Below are 22,413 nucleotides of genomic sequence, written 5' to 3' on the forward strand. Positions count from 1 at the left end.
ACTGTATAAAGTATTCAGCTTGTGTAAGACTAAGAACTTACAAACAAAAGCCTTTTCTTTTCCCATTGTGCTTCCACGACTTGAAAAATATCATTACCCTGTGACTATAAACGTTAAAGTGAAATAGGCAAATTAGGCAGTAATATCAATATGGATTTTTGTGACCTAACAAATCCCTTTTATAAGGATCCTGATCTGTAAGTTGTGATGATTATTTTCCCCTGCTCCTCCCTGCTCTTATAGATGATATTTTCGCAGCAGTTCAGATTGCCAGGGGTGTTTCCTTTCTGGAAACCTGTCTGGGATTTTGATTTTAAGGAAATCCTGGATGCATTTTTCTAATTCTTCCTCAATAGAGAGCTTTTCTTTCATGGCTTTTTTTTTACTAGAGTTGGATTCCCTGGAGCCAGACGTGAGAGTTCGGAGCAGGTCACTTTTCCTTCGGATTTCAGACTGCTGGAGAAGCTGTACTGGACCTTTCTTGATTGGCCGATCTAGAGTCTGTATGTTGGGCTGTCGGGTGACGGGGCCACAGATAACAGTCTCCTGTGGGGAGCTGGCTTCTGATTGGCTGTCACAGCTGGAAGTGGATAGTTCATTGCAAGATGTACCACTTTCCCCCTCTTTATCTCCTTTGCCATTTTTGCAGCAGCAGTCACAATGGGATGAAGACCACCTTGAAGGCTCACCTGAAAAGAGGAGCAAAGCACACAGTAAGATTACAAAAGGCACAGACATCTGGACTTTTGTACACAGCAGGTATTCCTTCATAGTCTACCAAATATTTTAGCAGTTAAACCTCTCTTGTCTGGCACCCTTGGGACCTGACTGGTGCCAGATGAGAGAATTTGCTGCATGAAACAGGGGAGGTCAATATTGTATAGAACATAACCAATACTTTCACTGCTTACCGGTCTCTTAGAAGACATTTAGGAGTAATTTACAGCTAAATAACAGCACAGAATGCTTAGAGACAATACTGGTGACTCTAAACAAACTTTACGGGACCATGATAGGTCACCCCCATGATAAGTGGACATCCAGCTAACTAAAAGTATGCTGGATTAGAGAGTTCCAGTCTAAAGAGGTTCAATCTGTACTGCCTATCAAATACACTTTGGGCTAGCAGAAGCAAATGGGAGGAAAATAATCTAGTACAGTGGTTAGAGCAAGGGTGCGATTTCGGGATGAAAGGGGGAGGGCAGCAGCCATGGGCACCAGGTTACTGCTTGTTCTTTTCCCCATTCTCCCAACTATGAGGAATAGAGAGGAAAGTACACAGCTTGCATGCATGTCTCTCAATCCTGGCTGGTGAGGGTGGGAGGCAGAGGAATAATTCTCACAATCTGTGTACTTTCCCCTTGCTTCCTGATAGGGGAATGGGAAGAAAGACAAGCAGCATCGCAGTATGCACAGCTGGTGCTCTTCCTCTCCCTGCCTCCCAAAATGGCGTCCTTGGGTTAAAGCAGGATAAAAGAATCTCAGAACTCCCAGGTTCTATTCTGAGTCTTCTTAGTATAAACTTGAGTGAATCAATATGGCTAACATCTTGCACACATGTGGACGTGCTTTGCTGGAATAGGAACTTAAGCTTTCTGGGCCTGATTTCCATTAACAATACACCCCTTTATGCAGCATAAAGAGACAATAATGTCAGCTTTAAGCCTCCCCCACCACACTGAGATTGCCACAGCACAGCAAAAGCCCTTCGTGCAATTCAGAATCTGTTCCTATGTCTTCCTATTTAAGTATGTGTAAATTGTTTTTTGCCATGAGACTTAAATTATGAATGTTTGAAAAGTGCTCTGAGATCCTCACAAGAAACTATATTAATTCAAAGATCTATGTTGTTATTTTTTTTAGAAGTGAACAATGATTATTTCAGAAAACGAGGCTATATGTCTCAGGTGTGGTTTATTTGCTGGCAACATCACAGCAGTTTACGGACAGGCTAATCCTGAGATAAACACGGCTACCTTTCTGAGACTAGTCCTAGGATGTTCACTTTGTGCTTGTCTCCACTACAGGTTGGATTGATGTTATTGTGACCAATCCACTGGTAGTCGACTCACTGCATCTGCTTAGACACAATAGTCAATCTCTGCATGCTTTCCTGTTGACTCTGGTATTCCACCAGGATGAGAAGAGTAGCCAAGTTGATGGGAGAGCAGCATCTGCTGACCTTAACATACAGAAGACAGTGGGGTGTGTATATCAACTTCTGCTGCACTATTTAGGTAGCTGAAGTTGTGTAATTTAGATTGATGTGGGGGCTTAGTGTAGACAAGGCTTCAGATTCTTCATCAGCAAATTCCCACTGATTAAGTCCTGAGTAAAATTTTCAGACTTTGGTCCATTCCTTCAAACCTTACTCACATTAATGGTCCAATTGATGCCAATAAAATGACCTCTGTAAATAAAGGTTGTAAGATTTGGCCCAGGACCACTAATTTTGAAAAAAAGTAAGTTATTAACTGACAACAAAATGGAGCCAATGTCAAACCATTTGTGCTTCAGCGAAACTACCATTTTAAGCTTCTGACAATTCATGCCTAAATGCATGGCCTCACAACATGTGAATGGCCCAAAAGCTCATTCTAGTGCTTGGTCTTCCAAAGGTTTTCATTTAATAAATAAAGGGCCAGGCAGAAGGGAACAAAGTACACTTGAAAAGAAAGGAATACAAATATAACTCTTGGTTAGGGAATAGGTATCTCAGAGTAAAAATCAAGCTATACTGAATAGACCCAGGAGATATCTTCCTTTGGATGTTCAGACTGTTCAGGTATGGACTGATCATTGTCCTATTCGAATTTCCCCATTAGCATCATATTCAAAATCTAACTTAACCTTTTTTCTTATACATGTTTGGAATAGCCATTAATTCTTTCAGTGTTCAAAGAATTGAATTCTGCAATTATCATTTCATAAATTAAAACACAAAAGCCAAAAAACTTAGCATTCATGAGCTATCCTACAATAAGACAACAGCATGCACATATTAGCGTTATGAGCAACCCTACAACAATTATAGGATGAAAATTCCTCAGGCAGGCCATGGTTTGTGCTAAAGACCTCTTATTTGATTCTTAAAGTCTGGAGTAGGCCTATAATATAGAAATCCAGCTAGCATGAGTGGAAAGATACTTCGCTGGGCCCCCTTCTCCCTTATCTCTCTCACAAGACTCAGAGAAGAACATCCCAGCTCAGGCAGGAAGGGTGTTGAAGTCTGAAGGGGGGAATAGCTGCCTCAGCAACTACATTCCAAGATGAGGAAACCAATTGTTAGTGCTGTAGTCTGATAATGTCTTGTGCTTTAAATCTTCCAGCTAAACACTCGTGGATGCACCAGTGTGGAGGAGTCACTGCATTCTCTATCCTATCTTGACATGAACTGGTCATTGTGTATCTGTTTTGTTTATCATGTAGAGGAAACCACCTGTACTAGAGATAAGATGTTCTATAAGCTATGGGCAGGGATACTCTGTAACCTTTTTAGACTATTGGCTTATTGTACTCATTTTGTCTTGCTCCTAGAACCTATCCAGGCGTGGGTGACACCCATTTCATAGTTTCCCCCCACCCATCAAAAAATCTATATAATCAATTGTAATCTATTGTCTGGCAGTGCTTCACTGAGTCCTGCTGGGCAAAATGGCACTCCACCAGCGCTGTGTGTAATAAACCTTCCTGCTTGCATCACACACGGTGTCCAGACTGTGTTCCAAGACAAAAACCTAGGCTGAGCAGATTAGCATTCACAGGCAGTCCTAAAATAATAAGGTATGGCATACAAGCCAGCAATCATGGGCTTCTCTACAATAACATACTAGGGGAAACCCAGGCTCAACTGAAGGCAATGGGAACTTCAAATAGGAGCAGCCTAGCACTCAGTAAAAACCTACAAGACAGATCTAGGAGAACTCCTCCACGTAATACTTAATTTGAAGAACTTGACTGGATGCAGAGCTCAGGCAGGGACATGTCATGGAGTTGTTTTGTATGCAGATACTGTTGCTTTCCTCGGTCACTGTCTCCTTACAGTCGCATCTGCTGCTTCATCATATGGTTCCATCATGTGGTTCCATCATGAAGCTTCCCCCACCCTATCAGTGGCACTCTGGAACTTGATGCAATACTCCTGATATCTCGTTTGTTGTAAGAGCAAGAACAACTGCTCTCCGAGGCCTAGCGCAGGCTGTGAGTGTGTTGGAGACAGGTGACATACCCCCATTGTAAGCCAACAGTGAGATCTACATTCAGAAGCAGAATACATCTCACATTAGAGCCCAAACAATAGCATTTAATGTAGCAGAATTGACATCTGTATGCACCTACACAATACTATGCCCCAATGCATTGCCTTGAAAATACAACTTCTTCCAAAGGAAAAACCAAAATGTTCTCTAGGTCAAAATAAAATCCAGATTATGATGCTTCCACTGCCTGCAACTGCTTGGTATTTGGAAAGATGTTGTCATTATCCTTTTACTGTGTAATCACCATCATGTTTCATTACCTTGAATGTAGCTAGTCATTCTCTTAAAAGAAGAAGCAAAAAGCAGCATGAAAGTTACAGTTTTTACAGAAAGTTTATGTGAAATAAGCATCTCTCACCCCACAGTTGCAAACTGTTACACAATAATCATATCATGAAAAATCAGGGGTCATCACCACCATATTGCATGATCCACACTATGCAAAATTATTGTACCTAGTGATCATACCATCACTTAATTTTTTTTTTTTACCATGAACACTTTCTGCTGTGTATAGACACATTCCTGACCCCTGTTGAAAATAAGGGATCTGACAGCAAAAAGATTATCTGTCTCAATGTGTTTTTTGGCTACAGAGTAAAGGGAATTACTTTTTTCCCCCCATGTTCTTTGGGAGAACTTCCCAATAGCCATAATCCATGACCAAAAGAGAGAGCTGGCAGAGTTTTCAGACCAAACTGCTGAGATAATCATGGATTTAAATGTCATTTGGATGCACCCATTTTCCTGGTAAATGTAATCATCACCTCCAACTAGTGCGATTGGTACCATTATTAAGGTCAAGAAAAATGTAATTCAGCATGCTCTAGAGCAGCCTGATATCAGCAACACAATATTTTATTCCACCTATAAGGCAGAAACTGGGGCACAGCATTTAATGCTACACACGTAATACTTCACATTTTATTCATCCTTGAGCACTTTTCTGCAATTTGCACTGTACAGAAAGAAAAGCAAGTGGTTTGTACTGCACAGAAAAATTGTGGAGGACAGACAAGGCCTCAAAGGCTTTCTGTGCTGCCTGTAGTTAAGTAACTGAAAGGGGATGTTGTTTTCTGTATTCTCTATCTTTAAAAATAGGGCTGTCTCCCTTTCTGTTTCAGAGGCTTCTGGGAGTCACTTGCTATTTAGTGCTTCATGTCAGCTGTGGAATAATTGATATTTTCTCTCCTGGAGATTCTGGGCTAGCATCTCCTTTACACTATATTATGCAGCTGTGTTCCAGAGCTTTAACAGGAACATACTACAGTCATATCTGCCTTGCAGCTTTCTTACGCACCAATGCTCTCTTAACTCCAGGGGAATTGTTGGAAAACATGGACCCAGAGGCCTTGCTCCAGTGCCAAGAGTGCCCCTTTCGTTGTTGCTCTGAAGCAGGTCTGGGTGTGAAACACTAGCAAATCACAATGGTAGCATTTGACTTCTATGTGGCACTCGTTTTGCACTGATCTCACTGACTCAATGAGGGACCATTCAGGGAAGTGGTGGATCAGGCCCACCTAATGCAACAGAAGTGTTGCCAATATCTCTAGTACTAACCATACAGGCCCTCTGCAGCCTTAGCTGGGCCAAAGCTGTTGAGCACATATAGAGTAGAAGAGAACTGAATCAGATTTTACTTCCAGGAGAAAGCCAAGCCCACTGGAGCAAAACGGAACAAGCTCACAAAATGCTCTTGCATTCTTTAAAAAGATGCCTGCCACCTGTCTTTGAAATTCTCCATCTTCCTAGCACCTGTGAACAAAGTTTACATTGATTATAGAAACAATTGGAAAAATAAAAAAACAACCACCACCTTTCCCACCCTGTTACTTGCTGTTCCCTGTCAGCAATGATGGAGTCTCACAGTCTGTGTGGCAAAATTTAATTCACAGATGTGCTTCAAGACTGGTTCTTTATCTAGTCTGAAAAAAGTCAATAATGGCTAAATTGAATTTTTTTATACTTCTCCCACCTCTGGAGAAGATATTGCACACACAAGCCTCAGTACAAACCAACCATGTGAACTTTGGAAAAACACATCCATGAGCCTTATTGATTTGCAGCTCCTTATTGTTGACATTTTAACTTGATGTCATTTTTCCTCTGCTGCAACTACCTATTGTTTCTTGGTAAGGAAAGAACAGGTACAGAACTCTTGTACTGCATAAACAGCAACAATTTATTCCAGCAAGAAAGCACAAGTGTTCAAAAGGCAGAAATCCATCAGGTGCCAACTGATAGGGATGTACGTGACTGCACACTGGACCCTTGGAAAGTACCAGGAATCCAGTAAACAACTGTCTTAAAGCAATACTGTCAACTTAAAAAAACCCCTTTCTTTCTGAAAATATCGTTTGATACCAGTGAGAGAGACTAGAAGGAAAATAAGTTTCTTTATTTTATCCTGTGTTTACTTTGTGTTTGTGACAGCACGTTGTTTGTAGTTTCACTGTATTACCCACTACAGTTAGTCATTTCTCCTCATTGCCTGTGTACATCTTCCATAAAGCAGCTATGGAAGGGAGACATGTTCAGAAAAATGCTGTTGTAAACTCATAAAAATCAGCAGCGGAAGCTTGGGAGCAATAATAGGAGATGTAATTACTTTTTATCTTGTTTGTTTATTTAATTAAGATTTCAAGATGACAATAACTCTGTAATTAAAACTTGTAAAGAGGAAACATTCTACAATGCCACTGCTACCTGTTTCTTATATTGTACTTTTCCTCAGTAGATCTCAAGACACTTTACAGAGGTGGTAAGCATTGTTATCCGTATTTTACAGAAGGAGAAACAGTAGCACAAGGGGTAAATTGAGTTGCCCAAGGTAAGACAAGAAACTATGGGCTTAAACTTCAGCAAAGGAGGTTTAGGTTAGACATTAAGAACAACTTCTTAACTGTCAGGGTGGTTAAACACTGGAATAAATTGCCTAGGCAGGTTGTGGAATCTCCATCACTGGAGATATTTAAGAGCTGGTTAGATAAACCTGGTCCTGCTGCAAAGGCACGAGACTGGACTTGATGACCTCTCAAGATCCCTTCCAGTTCTATGATTCTAAGGTCACCCAACAGTGCAATGCCCAAGCCAAGAGTAAGAGTCAGGTATCCTAAAACGTTAGAGACCCAACCTCTCTCTTTGCCTGTGTGGGATTCTTCCCAAGAGCACAGATTCTAGAGTTCTGTGCCATCAGGCTTAATCTGTCCCCAGTGATGGAGGTTCCTCTGACAAGTCATTTGACAAATCTCAACAGCAGCCAGTATTTTTTTTTTTTGACACCAAGCCTGAAATTCACCTTCCTTGGCCTTGTCCCATTATTCTCTAATTATACCCCCACTCCAGAACTATCATATTATGAGCCAGATCCTCAGTTGCTCTAAACCAGCACAGGTCTATGGACAACAATGGAACTATGGCATTTACACCAACAGAGGATCTAGCCTAGGTTGACTGTGAACAGTAAAAAAGGTGCAAAAAGGGGGCAGAGTGCTTGCCATGCACATGCTATGCAAAGGCTAGAGATAATCACAGACCTTGCACTCAGAGGTTGCTCCCCGCAACCATCCTAAAAGGAAAGGGGGTGGGTCAAGAGGGCCACCGGAGGGAGGAAGGTTCAAAATTCACCCTAAAAGATGAGCCTGAGTGCTATTCAAATACATCCCAGCAACAGACACATAGTAGACTGTTTGTGAGTATGCATCAAAAGACAAACAAATACTCCAACATCTTGAGACAGTAAGAGAGGCCATGCATTACTCCAAACAAAAAAAACAAAAAAACAAAAGAACCCGTGATTCTATTCACAATCCATTTGCAAAGAGGATAAGAAGATAAACAGGTGTTATAAATAAATTATACTGTTCCAGTCCAGTGATAAGTTTGTACCCCTTTGATTGTATATCCCATTCCACAAAAGGTTGAAACAAAATACACAAAGGTTGCCTTCATCTTCCTGTTTAGGGAAAATCCTGAAGCTTTCTCTCAGGTCAAAAAGGCAGATTCCTAGTTGATGTAAATTTACTGAAAGTGGAGCTATGCCAGTTTACACCACCTGAGGATGTGACCCTCAATTACTTTAATGGTAGCTTTACTTAAGACCTACAGGACTTTTTCCTGAAACTGGGACAGAAAAGAATCTAGTTTATGTTATTCTCCTTTGGTTTATAGACAATTCCCTGACTCACATCTTGATCAGTGACCAAGTGCATGTTATCATACTCTGTGCTCTTCGCATGGGTCAGACACATATGAAATTGGGTAGGATCTGTGTACCCATCTGAATTTATTATTGTCTAGTAACTTGCCATGATCACATACCTTTATTAGAAATATACAAAAAACTTCTGACTATCTCTTGTATTTAGTGTATACAGGCACTTTTATCTTCAAGGGTCTCAAAGCACTTTACAAATTTAAATTAATACATTGAGTGAATACTGGTCACATTAAGGCCTTCTTAGGGACTCAAAGGGTATGTCTACACAGCAAAGTTATTTCAAAATAACATCTGTTATTTTCAGATAACTATCCTAATCTCTACACAACCCAACTGCTATTTCAACATAATTTCACAATAGTGGTTGGCTTATTTTGAAATTGGTAAACCTCATTCTACAGGGAATAGCTATTTCAAAATTGGTGCTGTTCAGACAGGCAATAGAGCCTATTTTGAAATAAGCCATAGTCTGTTCAATGGCTCTATTTCCAAATAGGCTCTGTGTGTGCAGATGCTGTATATTGGAAAAACTAAGTGCTATTTTCAAATGCAGTTTTGTGTGTAACAGTGGGATTTCAAAATATCTCATCTGGAATATCATATTTCAAAATAAGGCTGCTGTGTAGACATACCCAAAGAGACAACCATGGAAACAATAGGCAAAGGTTTAGGACAGGAAGTGGAGAATATCAAATTTAGAACCTAAAGCACAGACTGGGAGTATGAAGATTGGGGGTCAATGCACAGGGCTCTTTATGTGACCCAATACAAGTCAATTCTCCTCTCTGCCTCTGCTTTTTCGCTAAAATGAGTATGAAATGTTTTCCTAATTAATGTATATGCAGTATGGGTGGAACTCACCCCAACACACAAGGCCTAAAACCCAGTTTAATCCCACTTACTTCCTCAGAATAGAATTTTAAGTGGGATTCAGATCGAGTTCTGCTCCTGTGCTGCCACCCACCTCCTGCCCCAGCAAAAAACTGCATATTTCACCTCAAATGGGTTTGTGCAATGAAACTGTAGCCATTCATTCACAACCTGTTCACTTTAGCTCTCAGCAAATTGCTTAGCATGGTATGTTACTGGAGTTGGCCGCCTCTGATTAAACCATCATGTTAAAAGTAGAAATGTAGCCACAATGGCATGAGTGGCGTGATAGCTTAGACAACCCAAAGTGCAGGTTGAACCTCTCTTATCCAGCACCCTCAGCACATGACCTGAGCCAGATAAGAGAATTTTCCTAATGAAGGAAAGTCATCTTTCCTCAGCCCACTCAGCTGGCTCCTCACTGACAACAGGCTCTGCCAGCCAGTCCCAGCTTCTGGCTGTCTTGGCTCCCAGCTGCCTGCTGGCCCCATCGTGGCTCCCCACTGCTGACAGCAGGCACAGACTGCCAGGGCCTGTGGGGTCCTGGACGAGGGATGTTGCTGGATAAGAGAATTCTAGTTAAGAGAGGTAGAATCTGTATAAGCCCATTCATACCCTAGCTACATACCTTGGAAGGCTAGCCTCTTTCACCACTCAAATCACTTCAGTTACACTTCCCTTCTTAAAAGTCAGCTCAGTCAGAGCTACAATTGACCCTTCAGACTTGAAATTACACTCTCTAGCTCCAGTGTAGACTACCCAATAATACTAAGATCCCTCAAACAGTGGGGAATTTCAGGACTAAATATTTTTACAAATACTCAGAAGCTATTTGAATACACACAAAGTATGAAAAATATGACATTCAAAACAACAGAGCAAACTATGGCTACTGGAAATGTAATAGGAGCAGTTAATTCCACATCATTAATCAGGTACTGTGTGAAAAAGAATTTCATTTTATTTGTCTTAAATTTTCATCTTTCAGTTTCATAGACTGACCCCTTGTGCTTGTATTATGACACAGAATTATTAGCAATGGCCAATCTCTCATCTTTATGTCATTCACTATTTTGTACTACATATGAAAATATTTTCAAACGATGTTCTGCATAATTCAGCCAGTTCCGTTCTTTAGAATGACCAATAAATTACACAATTAAATACCCCAACATTTCTTAGCTAGCTTTATAATAATATGTATAATGATATTCTTGGCTCCCTGTGGTATTTGATTTGAAACTACCCATGAAAGCCAACAAAGAACAGAACTAGTCACCATTCCCCTATGGTTGCTTCTGTTTTTCCATTTAAGATGATTGTATCAACATAGAGAAGAACCATGACCAAACGGCAATCAGATCATTTGAAATGTATACATAATTATACAGCGAATAAGCCCTTTGTACCTTAATTAAGATCTAATAATTGCTAATAATAATAGTTGTTCAGGACAGTCAAAACCAAAAGGGATTGTGAAGAACTACAAAAAGATCTCAGCAAACTGAGTGATTGGGCAGCAAAATGGCAAATGAAATTTAATGTGGGTAAGTGTAAGGTAATGCACATTGGAAAAAATAACCCAAATTACACATACAACATGATGGGGTCAAATTTAGCTATGACAGATCAGGAAAGGGATCTTGGAGTTATAGTGGATAGTTCTCTGAAAACATCCACGCAGTGTGCAGCGGCAGTTAGTAAAGCAAATAGGATGTTAGGAATTATTAAAAAAGGGACAGATAACAAGACAAAAGATATCATACTTCCCCTATATAAAATTATGGTATGCCCACATCTTGAGTACTGCGTGCAGATGTGGTCTCCTCACCTCAAAAAAGATGGCATTAGAAAAGGTTCAGAAAAGGGCAACTAAGATGATTAGGCGTTTGGAACGGGTCCCATATGGGGAGAGGCTAGAGAGACTGGAACTTTTCAGTTTGGAAAAGAGGCGATTGAGGGGCGATATGATAGAGGTATATAAAATCATGAATGGTGTGGAGAAAGTGAATATAGAAAAATTATTTACCTTTTCCCATAATACAAGAACTAGGGGACACCAAATGAAATTGATGGGTAGTAGGTTCAAAACTAATAAAAGGAAATTTTTCTTCACACAGCGCACAGTCAACCTGTGGAACTCCTTGCCGGAAGAGGCTGTGAAGGCCAGGACTCTATTAGGGTTTAAAAAAGAGCTCGATAAATTTTTGCCGGTTAGGTCCATAAATGGCTATTAGCCAGGGGTAAAGTATGGTGCCCTAGCCTTCAGTACAAGGGCAGGAGATGGATGGCAGGAGATAAATCACTTGATCATTGTCTTCTGTTCTCCTTCTCTGGGGCACCTGGCATTGGCCACTGCTGGCAGACGGGATACTGGGCTGGATGGACCTTTGGTCTGACCCAGTATGGCCATTCTTATGTTCTAATTCTACTTAATGAATATTCAGCAATGATGGGCACACGGCAACCAAGCTAAGATGAAGAAACTAAAAATCTACTTTGCCAGCAGACTTGTGAAAACAGGCCAAAACCTGAGAACAGAGTTGCTGCATGACTTGGCTGGGTTCCATGGCAGGTGAACTCATTGCATATCCCAGGGGAGGAACACTTTTCTCAAGGCAACCATGGGCTGACCACTAGAATAGCTTCAGAGACCTTGGAGTCCAGGCTGTTTACCACCACAGGGTTTAAGGCTAGACCAGGATAGAGAGGAGGAGTTTCCATACCTTTCAGAGGTTTCTGGGGGAATCTGTGCCACAGACCAGTATAACAGCCCAGCTGCATAAGCTCTTCATTGAGTGTACTTAGGATCTGTGGAGTTCTCCTAGTCTTTCTTCACTTAGGTTCTTCACCACTTTATACTTATCTAAAGCCTTTCTTTTAGTGGAGAACCAGGCAGAAATTCTGGAAGTGCAATATGTAACCCCAAATAAGAGTCCACTGTGTACTGAGTGGTTTCAGGCATGCCTGTTTGTTTAGTTTTCTGCCACATTGGCATGAAATAGTCTCATCAACTGCAAAGAGTCCAAGTGCTGACCTCCATTTGGCCTAAAGACAAAAGCATACAGAATGCTTCCAGTCAAAGAAAATAACTTAACTGATTCAGCATACCACAAGACTTGGCCCTAAGAGAATCAACTGGAAGTGTTAAAAAGAGGGACATTTCAATTACCAGCTCCATTGATCCTCTATGTTAAAAAAAACATTTGCAACAGGAGGGAAAAATCTATAGCTTGCTCTCATTTTGAAAGAAAGAGTTTTGACAAAGGTGTGAAAGTTTGCAAAATATTCTCTTGACAATCAAGGGTCCAGTTTACTGGTTTCCCACTGTGGTAAATCAATGGTTTGCAACTGAGTTACTCCTAATTTCCTCTGATGTCACAGAAAGCAGAATCATGACCAGGTTTTCAAACTATTTAACTTGTCGTAAGTGTAATTTTTGTTGGCTTTTGGCTACAACTGTGAGGACCTAATTGTTTTATACTAAAACCCCATCCCGTCATCACTATAAACATAACGTATTATGCTAATCAGACCAGTACACAAGAAAACCTAGAGCAAGTGGAAGAAAGTAAGGGGTGAAGATAAATCGCCTTTTAAGTGCGTGGTGGGGGGCAGGGAGGTACATGGGATAGTTTTCATTAGACCATATTCTGAATAACAGAAAAGGGGAAAAAAGAAGCTTTTCAGAATGAAGGAGTAATGCGTAAAACATATATCTTTGTGAATCAGTATCAAATTAATTACTGTGCAGCTTAAGCAGTATTTCAAATGTTAGTCCAAAGCGTGCTGACCACTCCAACATTTCTGCCACAAGTTCTAATTTCAAGTTGAGTTATCTCATCATTGATTTCCTAGCTGGCAGTCTCTTTTTCTAAATGTCTTTCCAAGGCCCAGGCTTTATCCTGTTTCACAACAAGAAGGGTGAACAGGGCCAGTTCCCCCATCTCCACCCCCACCGCACACTTCTTCTCAATAATATACAAACAAATAATAACTGAAACATGAAGCAAAAGATTTTCCAAGATCAGTGCTTCATCTGGATTATGTAAGAGCATCAGGCAAGCATGGGTAGCTTTTCTCTCATGTGTATGAGGGACAGGTGTGAGCGTAAGGATGTGCCAGCATGCACAGCAGTGCCATTTGTTATTTTGCAAACTCCCTTTGTGTAATTTGACCTTTCCCTGGCCCTGTGGATTCCAAATTCTTTACTTAAATTCTGGGTTCTGATCTTCACTTGGAACATGTCCTTGTGTGTGTTGAAGTCATTGGCCAAGTTCCAGCTCACATGTATGGATTTACCTGGGAACAGCAAAACCTTTCATGATGATTTTTAATTCTGTCCCCATTCTCCTCCCTTTGCTGCATCCTCTCATGGTTACTATTTTGAAATAACTTTGCAAGTGTCTGTACAATGCAACCACTAGTTTGGAATAATTTTGAAATAACTAACAGCTTATTTTGGACTAGGTAAACCTCACTGCACAAGGAATAGCACCTATTTTGAAATATGTATTTCAAAACTGAAGTTGTGTGGAGAGAGAAGGGGGGCTATTTTGCAATAAGTTATTGAGAGTCCAATGGCTCTGTTTTGAAACAGGTTGTAATGTGTCTGGACGCTCTTAGCTATTTCAAAATGCATTTTGTGTGTAGCACGGTTATTTCAAAATCAGCTATGCTGGAAAATCTCTTCCAGAATAGCTCTTTTCAAAGTAACGCTGTTGTTTAGACAAATCCTAGCTGACGATCTAATGCAGCAGCATCACCTCGATACCAGTGATGGCATCCATCATAAGTTTTCTGGAGCTTGTGGTGCAGGCATGCTGCAACACCCCTGTGCTGAAGGGATTTCCATTATATACAGGATTTACAGTTTGATTCAGTGGCATCCAACATCCCCCACTATTGAAGCAGTTCCAGTGCTCCTGTGTTCCCATCTCCTTTTTTTGGATCTATTTTAACCATTGGAGAGGTGAGCAGCAAAATAGGGACTGAAGGGCAGTGAGAGGAGAACAGAGTGCCACTATTTCAACTTCCAGTCAAGAGAAGCTGTCTGGACAACCAGCCCGTGGACCTTAACTGGCAAGCCAGGAAAAACAAACAAACTAGTAGAGGCCCATTTGCGTACTAAGCTAAATAAAGCAGACTCTGATTCTGCCATGAGTGGATATGGCCTGGAAATAAGGTCAGTCCCAGTTTGGAAAGTAGAAAAATGTTTTGCACAACAGAAAGCAGCACTGACTGTTCAATTATGCCACAGAGGCCAGTTTGACAGCTCTTCTCTCTCTCTATACTGTATATTAAAGCACTTATTAGGTTAGGCCGTCTGTTCCTGAACACCTGCTGGGGGTTGCTTGATTGACTCCATTGACTAGGTGCCTGGAGTCTAATTCTACAATCAGGATTCATTACATTGTTTGTAAACAATGACAGGCTATGATAAATATGCATTTCAGTTAATTACTGCCTTCCCATGTGCCGCATCCACTTTTGCATTTTCATCTGCATGTCGTGTCTTAGCACCTGATCTTGCCTTCCTCTGGCTGTGACTAAGTAGAGCTGCTTGTGGTAAAACAGATCAGACAGATCAACACCCAAGGACAAAGCCTGAATGCTGCAAAGCACCTGCTGTGCACCTTCAGTTACTACTGTCTTCAGCAAAGACTCCCTGAACCTCTCAGAAGTTAGTCCTCAGATTGCCCCATTTTGTAGCGTTGGATTATTCTTTGCCCTTCTCTTTTATTAGTTTTAAGCCTGCTGCCCATTAATTTCATTTGGTGTCCTCTAGTTCTTGTATTATGGGCACAAGTAAATAACTTCTCCTTATTCACCCTCTCCACACCTGTCATAACGTTATATACCTCTATCATGTCACCACTCAGTCTCCTCTTTTCTAAACTGAAAAGTCCCAATCTTTTTAGCCTCTCCTCATACGGGACCTGTTCCAAGCCCCTAATCACTTTAGTTGCCCTTCTCTGAACCTTTTCCAGTGCCAGGATATCTTTTTTTAGGTGAGGATACCACATCTGTACACAGTATTCAAGATGTGTGCTTACCATAGATTTATATAGGGGTAGTAAGGTACTCCTTGTCTTATTTTCTATCCCTTTTTTAATAGTACCTAACATCCTATTTGCCTTTTTTGACAGCCTCTGCACACTGCGTGGATGTTTCAAGGAACTATCCACGATAACTCCAAGATCTCTTTCCTGATTAGTTATAGCTAAGTTAGCGCCCATCATATTGCAAGTATAGTTGGGGTTATTTTTTCCAATGTGCATTACCTTACACTTATCCACATTAAATTTCATTGGCCATTTTGTTGCTCAATCACTCAGTTTGATAAGATCTTTTTGAAGTTCTTCAGTCTGCCTTTGTCTTGTCTATCTTGAACAGTTTAGTGTCATCTGCAAACTTTGCCACCTCACTGCTCACCCCCTTCTCCAGATCATTTATGAATGAATTGGACAGGATTGGTCCTTGGACTGACCCTTGATGGACACCACTAATTACTCCTCTCCATTCAGAAAATTTACCATTTATGCCTACCCCCTGTTTCCTGTCTTTTAAGCAGTTCTCAATCCATGAAAGGACCTTCCCTCCTATCCCATGACAACTTAATTTACATAAGAGGCTTTGATGAGGTACCTTGTCAAAGGCTTTCTGGAAATCTAAACTATATCCACTGGATCTCCCCTGTCTGAATGTTTGTTAACTCCTTCAAAGAGCTCTAACAGATTAGTTAGACATGATTTCCCTCTGCAGAAACCATGTTGACTTTTGCCCATCAAATTACTTTCTTCTACGTGCCTGACAATTTTATTCTTTACTATTGTTTCAACTAATTTGCCCGGAACTGACATTAAACTTACTGGTCTGTAATTGCCAGGGTCACCTCTAGATTCCTTTTTAAATATTGGTGTCACATTAGCTATCTTCCAGTCATTAGATACGGAGGCTGATCCAGGTGAAAGGTTACAAACTAGTATTAATAGTTCTGCAATTTCCCATTTGACTTCTTTCAGAACCCTTGGATGAATGCCATCTGGTCCTGGTGATTTGTTAACATTAAGTTTATCTATTTGTTCCAAAACCTCCTCTAATGACACTTCAAACCAGGACAGTTCCTCAGTTTCATTTCCCACAAAAAATGGTGCAGGGTTGGGGATCTCCCCAACATCCTCAGCTGTGAAGACTGAAGCAAAAAATCATTTAGTCTCTCCGCAATGTTAATATAAGGTGACATATTTAATGTTGGACACCATGGGGCAACTCCTCAGCCCCTGTATATGGCTGTTATATTAGCTGAGGATGCAGCCCAATTCTTTCTCTCCATTATGCACTCAAGTTCACTGAAAAATACTTAGTATTTTTCAAGGGAAATTCTGAAAAGTATTTTTAAGTTAACTATGTACATGATTCAATTTCTTGACCAAAAAGGAAAAACAAACACTCTCCTTCCCTGCTCCCACCTCTGCACCCCACCCTGACTTTTTCAAAATTGCTTTTGGTAAAAATGCAGGTTTTATGAAAAATTGTTTCACATGCCTTTCTCCTGCAGTGGGACCCTAATGGCTCCACTGGGTTCAGCGACTGTTGCAACAGCTGCAATGGGTATTTTAATCTAGAGGCTAAGAGATATCTGAAACTGCATCACACTATTGGGAAGTCTTTCTCCAGGAGAAAAATAGTGTGGTCCATACCAGCCATCTCTCTCCTCCAGAACAAGGTATGTACTGCCAGCTCCCTGGAATATAACAGGCAGAAGGCCAGGTGTGGGAGCTACTTTGCAAGAGAAACCAAAGAAGCAGGACATTTATTTTAAATTGGAGAGGAAGGATGATATTTTGGAAATGGCACAGGACTAAAAGTATGAAGAACGGGTACTCTTCTTGGCCCTATCACTGACTTCAGTAAGTGACTTACCTCTTTGTCTCTCGATTTTCCTCTAGGTACGGTGGAATCAGTGTTGACTGCTGGACAGAATAATGGACTGGGAATAAGGAGACTCAGACTCTATTTCTTCCTTTATTATTCACTTGCTGAGTCACTCTGAACAAGTCACTTCCCCCCTCTGTGTTTCAGTGTCTACATCTGTAAAATGGGGTACTCTGTGAAGAGGATTGAGCTCTGTTGATGAAAAGTGCTACATAGCATTGGGTATTGTTATTAGTTCTTCCCAGTCTCCCATGGGACTTTTAATACTGAATTTGTTAATGTTCCAAAGGCTGTTGAGGGCCTTGGATGGAAGGGGTGATTAAAGTGCAAATTAGTATTATTATTTCTAGATTCAGATATGTGCTCAGTAAAATGGCCTTTTTCATACACTGCCTAGAAACTGAAGGATTCTGAGCCGTTTCAAAAGCAGTCAAGCCACATGGTATTTAAAAGCCAAAATCTGAACCAACCATAAATTTATCAGTCAAAAATGCACACACCAGTTAAATGAATTCATTGAACAATGCACAGAGAAAAGTGACTAAATGCAAAATGGTAGCAATTCAAAACAATCTACTGAACAAAAATAAATGAGGTGTATGTAGCTCAGGTTTTACTGTATGATTCTTTTTAGAAATTGGTACAACCCTCTGATTCTGATCTCACTCTGAATCAGAAGTAACTCCACTGACTTCAGTGGAATCTTTCCAGATTTATATTGGTCTGAACATTGGAAAGCAGAGATGAGCTGCAACATGCCAGGTACACTTAGATTTTTACATTCCCACCAACTTCTCTTTGAAGTTTAAATCCCAAATTTACAGTCATAATGTAGGAGAGTGTACCATGTTCCTTTAATGACTATGTTCACTACAACTTTTTCATAAAGTTTTGCAGAGTAGGAAGAAGGGAAATACAAAATAATAATAATAATTTGACAAGAGGAAGAAGAAAGTTTAAAATTTTAGACATAATTTTATCATCTTAAGCAGCTAATTTGCCTACTCGGCTACATCAGGCAAAATGGTCGACATCAAAGCCAGTGAAAATGATCAGATAGTCTAGTGCATAACCTTGAAATCATGGATAATTGCATAGCCTTAAAGTCTACTGAAAAATATAATCCTTAGTACTGCTATTAGGAACAAAAATTTACTATAGGAATTAATGGCTCAGAAGATTACTAATGGGATACAAAAATATTTCACCTCTAGCCCAGCAGCGCAAATCAAGTCCAGCACTATAACTGTTCATCAATATTACATGAAAACTGCTTAATGGACTAAGTGAAATGAGTTGGTGGTCTCAATCCAACTCCTAATGAAAAAGTACTGCTACATCAAAATGAAGAAATAATTCAAATATTGGTTTGAACTGTGTGGGTGCTTTGTTGGATTTGTTTGGTTTTCTTTTTTTTTGGAACCTCAGAAAATATCTGAGTACTTTCAAGTTTAATTCCTGTTTTCCCCAAACCAGTTCACAGATATTTAGTTTCATTTTCTGGCAAGACCATCTAACTGATTGGGTTCGCTATTCTACCACAATTCCCAGCACTGAATTGTGGGAAGTTTTAGAGAGTTGTGTGTGTGTGTGTGTGCGCGCATATGCATGTGCGTGTATTTCCTTGAGGAAGAGACAGATTACTCAGAAAAAGTTAGGAAATCACAGTGGAACCATTTCTGCCTACTCCACTGTATCTGATCCAAGAACTGAAGCATTCATGAGAGCATTGCTATCACAGTGGCAATCTGTCAGAAGCCCAGGTGACTTCAGAGAGCTCTCACTCCTGACATGATTGAGAGGCCGGGTTTTGATGGATACACTAATGGTGTGTTTCAAAGAGAGTGAGAGGATGATTGCTGCTACCTAGTTGCAGCCTCGCTCCTCTCAAAATGTTATTGGAAAACTGAAATCTTTCCCCCAAGCCACCAATGAAGATCTTTGCATTTGCAAACGTCATGAGCGTAACAACCTTACAGAGCCCTGGTGCATTCCCTTGGAGGCTTAAAATGTCATTCAGTATTTTGGGTGATGCTGTTCGTGACCTGAATAAGACAAAGAGGCAAGCTTGCCTGGCTTTTGACCAGTTTAGGGCAATTGGGACATTTCTGGGTCAGTTGTCATACACTGAGGTTATATAAATAGCTGGACTGAGACACAGTATCTGGTTGTCCAGATTTCATTTAGAGGTCTGTTGTCTGTGTTGCCCTCCTTCCTTTAACCCTCCCATATCTACCTGTGGCCCCCTCATAGAAGCAGTGGAGATAAAAATCAACCAGTTCTTGAGAGGCTTTGACAAACTTTCTACATCCAGCTCATTTGCTTTTGTCATGAATGAATGACTATAAAGGGTTAAACCCAGAGAGAGGGGTTCTCTGTTGGCAAGCAGCCAGGTGAGGCAATGGGAAGAGAAACAGATTTCTTGAATTGAAGCAGTTACCTTCTGAGGGTTTTTTTGTTTATTTGTTTAGTTTTTTTGGGACTCGGGACATGTCCAGCCAGAGCAGAGAGACTAAGATGTTAAATCTTGATCAGGCTTAATGAATCTATCAAATATTCTGGCCACAACATGACCTGGGCATAGAGATAAATAGGTAGAAAGGAAATGGTTAGTCAGATACGATCAGGTTATTTGTTATTTTGGGTTTGGTGTGGGAGTCTTAGGCTGGGTGATGTACCAACCCTCACTGCTCTGGGCACTGTAACTTTTAAACTGAATTCAAGTAATTCTCTGTGCTTTTATCTACCTTTTTTAAGTTGCTCTGTAACACTTAGGAAACAAGTCTGTTTTTCTACTGTATTGGTATACTTTATCTTTTGTTTTATTAATAAATCACTTTTTCTTTAAGGCAATGATTTAATTCTTGTGTCCTAGGGTAGTGTCTGTGTATATTCATGCCTATCAGATTGCAACTTAATTTCTTTCTCTTGGTTTCGAGCTCTCTCCTAAGGGAGGGTTAAGAGCCTGGAGTTACCCTCACAGGGATACATCCCAAGTTTGTCTTCCTGAGTTTTAAAGTGGGGTTATATACCTTGGGTTGCGGCAGCTACCTCCTAGGGTGAGGCAATCTGTGACCTTGGTAAACTTCGAAGTAGATGCCAATAGAAGCAGGCTTTTTTTTGTTTTTGTTTTTGTGTTTTTTGTTTGTTTTTTGTTTTTTTGTTTTTTGTTTTTGATAGGAGAGAGGCCCTCACCTTCCATAGTTGGAGTGTTAGACTGGGGATCAGCCTTGACAGCTTTCATAAGTATTTATCCAAAGAGGTGAAGCGAGGTATCTAATGAAACATAATCCTAATCCTCAATGATTGTGTGATATACATAGAGATGGTATGTAAGGAGTTGTGCCTGTGGAATAAAGATATAATTAGAAACTGCTCCAGGGACAGCTGGCAAAAAGGTTTTTTTCCAGACAGGAGATAAGATGTGTATCTCTCAGTCAGATGTAAATTAAGCATTGTAAATCAGCATAATGTAAGCCCCATCTTCATACAGAACCAATACGGAATGAGAAATCAACAGGGAAGGGGACACAGGAGAACAAACGCCAGAAGGGCATCGCAAGGTTTACTGATCTGTAACTGGGGCACAAGTAGGACATTTTATCATCCATGCCCAGAAGCAAGACCTTGAATGTCATGGGGTATTCTTGAAAACTTGGATCCTGGTTTGAAAATCAGCATCTCTGTCAAAGACTTAATCTTTGGAAGAAAATGTACTTTATCAAACAGGAAACTGATTAATATGGAACAAGGATTATGTTTTATATCTGTAACCATTTCTGTTTCCACTTACTAGCCTTACTCACTATCTCTCAAAGCTTAGCCTTTGATAATAAATGTATGGTTTAATCAAATATATAAATAAAGTATGTTTCAGTGCTGTAAAATTACAAAAACCTGAACCTAAGCTGTGCCAGCCATAGTGTACACAAAGTCTCTTCAGAAGCAGCTTACTTGGCAATTTTTTGAGTGTCCAATGATAGGGGCTGGACACCTGAGCTTATGTCTACACTACAGAGTTATCCCAGAACAATTTTATCCAGAGTTATTACTCCAAAACAAGTTATTCTAAAATAATGTGTCCACACTACAGGGAAGCCCCCAAAATAAGCAAAACTTATTCTGAAAGAGTATGTCGACACACAATAGAGTCTATTTCTGATTAGAGCCCCTGGAAGCACTGCTGCCATTGAGTTTGCACTGCTCCCAGGGGCTCTAATCCAAAATACTACGTCTGCATAGCAGCTTTATTTTGGAATAAGCTATTCAGGAATAGCTTATTTTGAAAAAAACCCTATGCCCTTTATACACAGCCCCTATTTTGAAATGTCTATTTCAGGATAGATGCTATTCCTCATAGAATTAAATCAACAACATTCAAAATAAGCAGTCTGCTATTCTGAAATCTGCATTGTGTAGACGCTGGCAAAATTATTTCAGAATACCACCGTTATTACAAAATAACTTTTCTGTGTAGACACACCATAAAGGAGAATGCTTTCAGAGAGGTGTGTGGTTTGGTTGACATTGTCAGCCTCAGAAGGGTAGCTGTGTTAGTCTATATCTTCACAAAACAAAGTTAGCAGTCCTGCAGAAGCTTACAGACTAACAATTTTATTTGTTAGGTGAGGGGCTTCAACCAAAATAGCCACTTCTTGCTCCAGCGCTGCTCTGGCACAACTTCTGAGAGACAGATACACCCACAGCAGCACCAGTTGTTATAATAAGCTTATTTGAAATTGGCACATCTCCTTTCTGAACTCTGTCTTGATATTCTAATTGTAAATTATCTCTGAAATAACTCAGTAAAGTCACTCAAGCCTTTCCATCCATAGGAAAGATAATAAGTGTAAGAAAAGATAGCCAGATAAGTGGGGACCCTCTACTGGATGTAGACCTGGAGAAAAGACAAATCTTAGATATAGCCAGAAAAGCAAACAAACAATCTTTTCCCAGGAGGAATCCTGAATGAAAACAATCTTTGTTTGAACTTTTTCAGTTGAACACTTTCAGTTTTATCACTGGGAGCTTCAGATGAATTGAAACAAAAATTTCAAGCTGACATTTTCAAAATGAGATGAAAATTTCTAAAAGGAAACTAAATGGCATTAATTCAAAAACAAAAGT

General features: G+C 40.2%; 1 protein-coding gene across 1 annotated transcript in view; it reads right to left on the reverse strand.

The window, feature by feature from the left end:
- Positions 1-237: 237 nt before the first annotated feature.
- The window catches only part of KCTD16 (potassium channel tetramerization domain containing 16), a 200,261-nt gene continuing 178,085 nt past the window's right edge, over positions 238-22,413 (reverse strand). The window contains exon 2 of the mRNA XM_075009759.1: positions 238-689. Coding sequence (XP_074865860.1) covers positions 238-689 — 452 coding nt within the window. The remainder of the gene's footprint in view (positions 690-22,413) is intronic.

The sequence above is a fragment of the Carettochelys insculpta genome, chromosome 15 (genome assembly GCF_033958435.1).
Source record: "Carettochelys insculpta isolate YL-2023 chromosome 15, ASM3395843v1, whole genome shotgun sequence".
Classification (NCBI taxonomy): Eukaryota; Metazoa; Chordata; order Testudines; family Carettochelyidae; genus Carettochelys; species Carettochelys insculpta.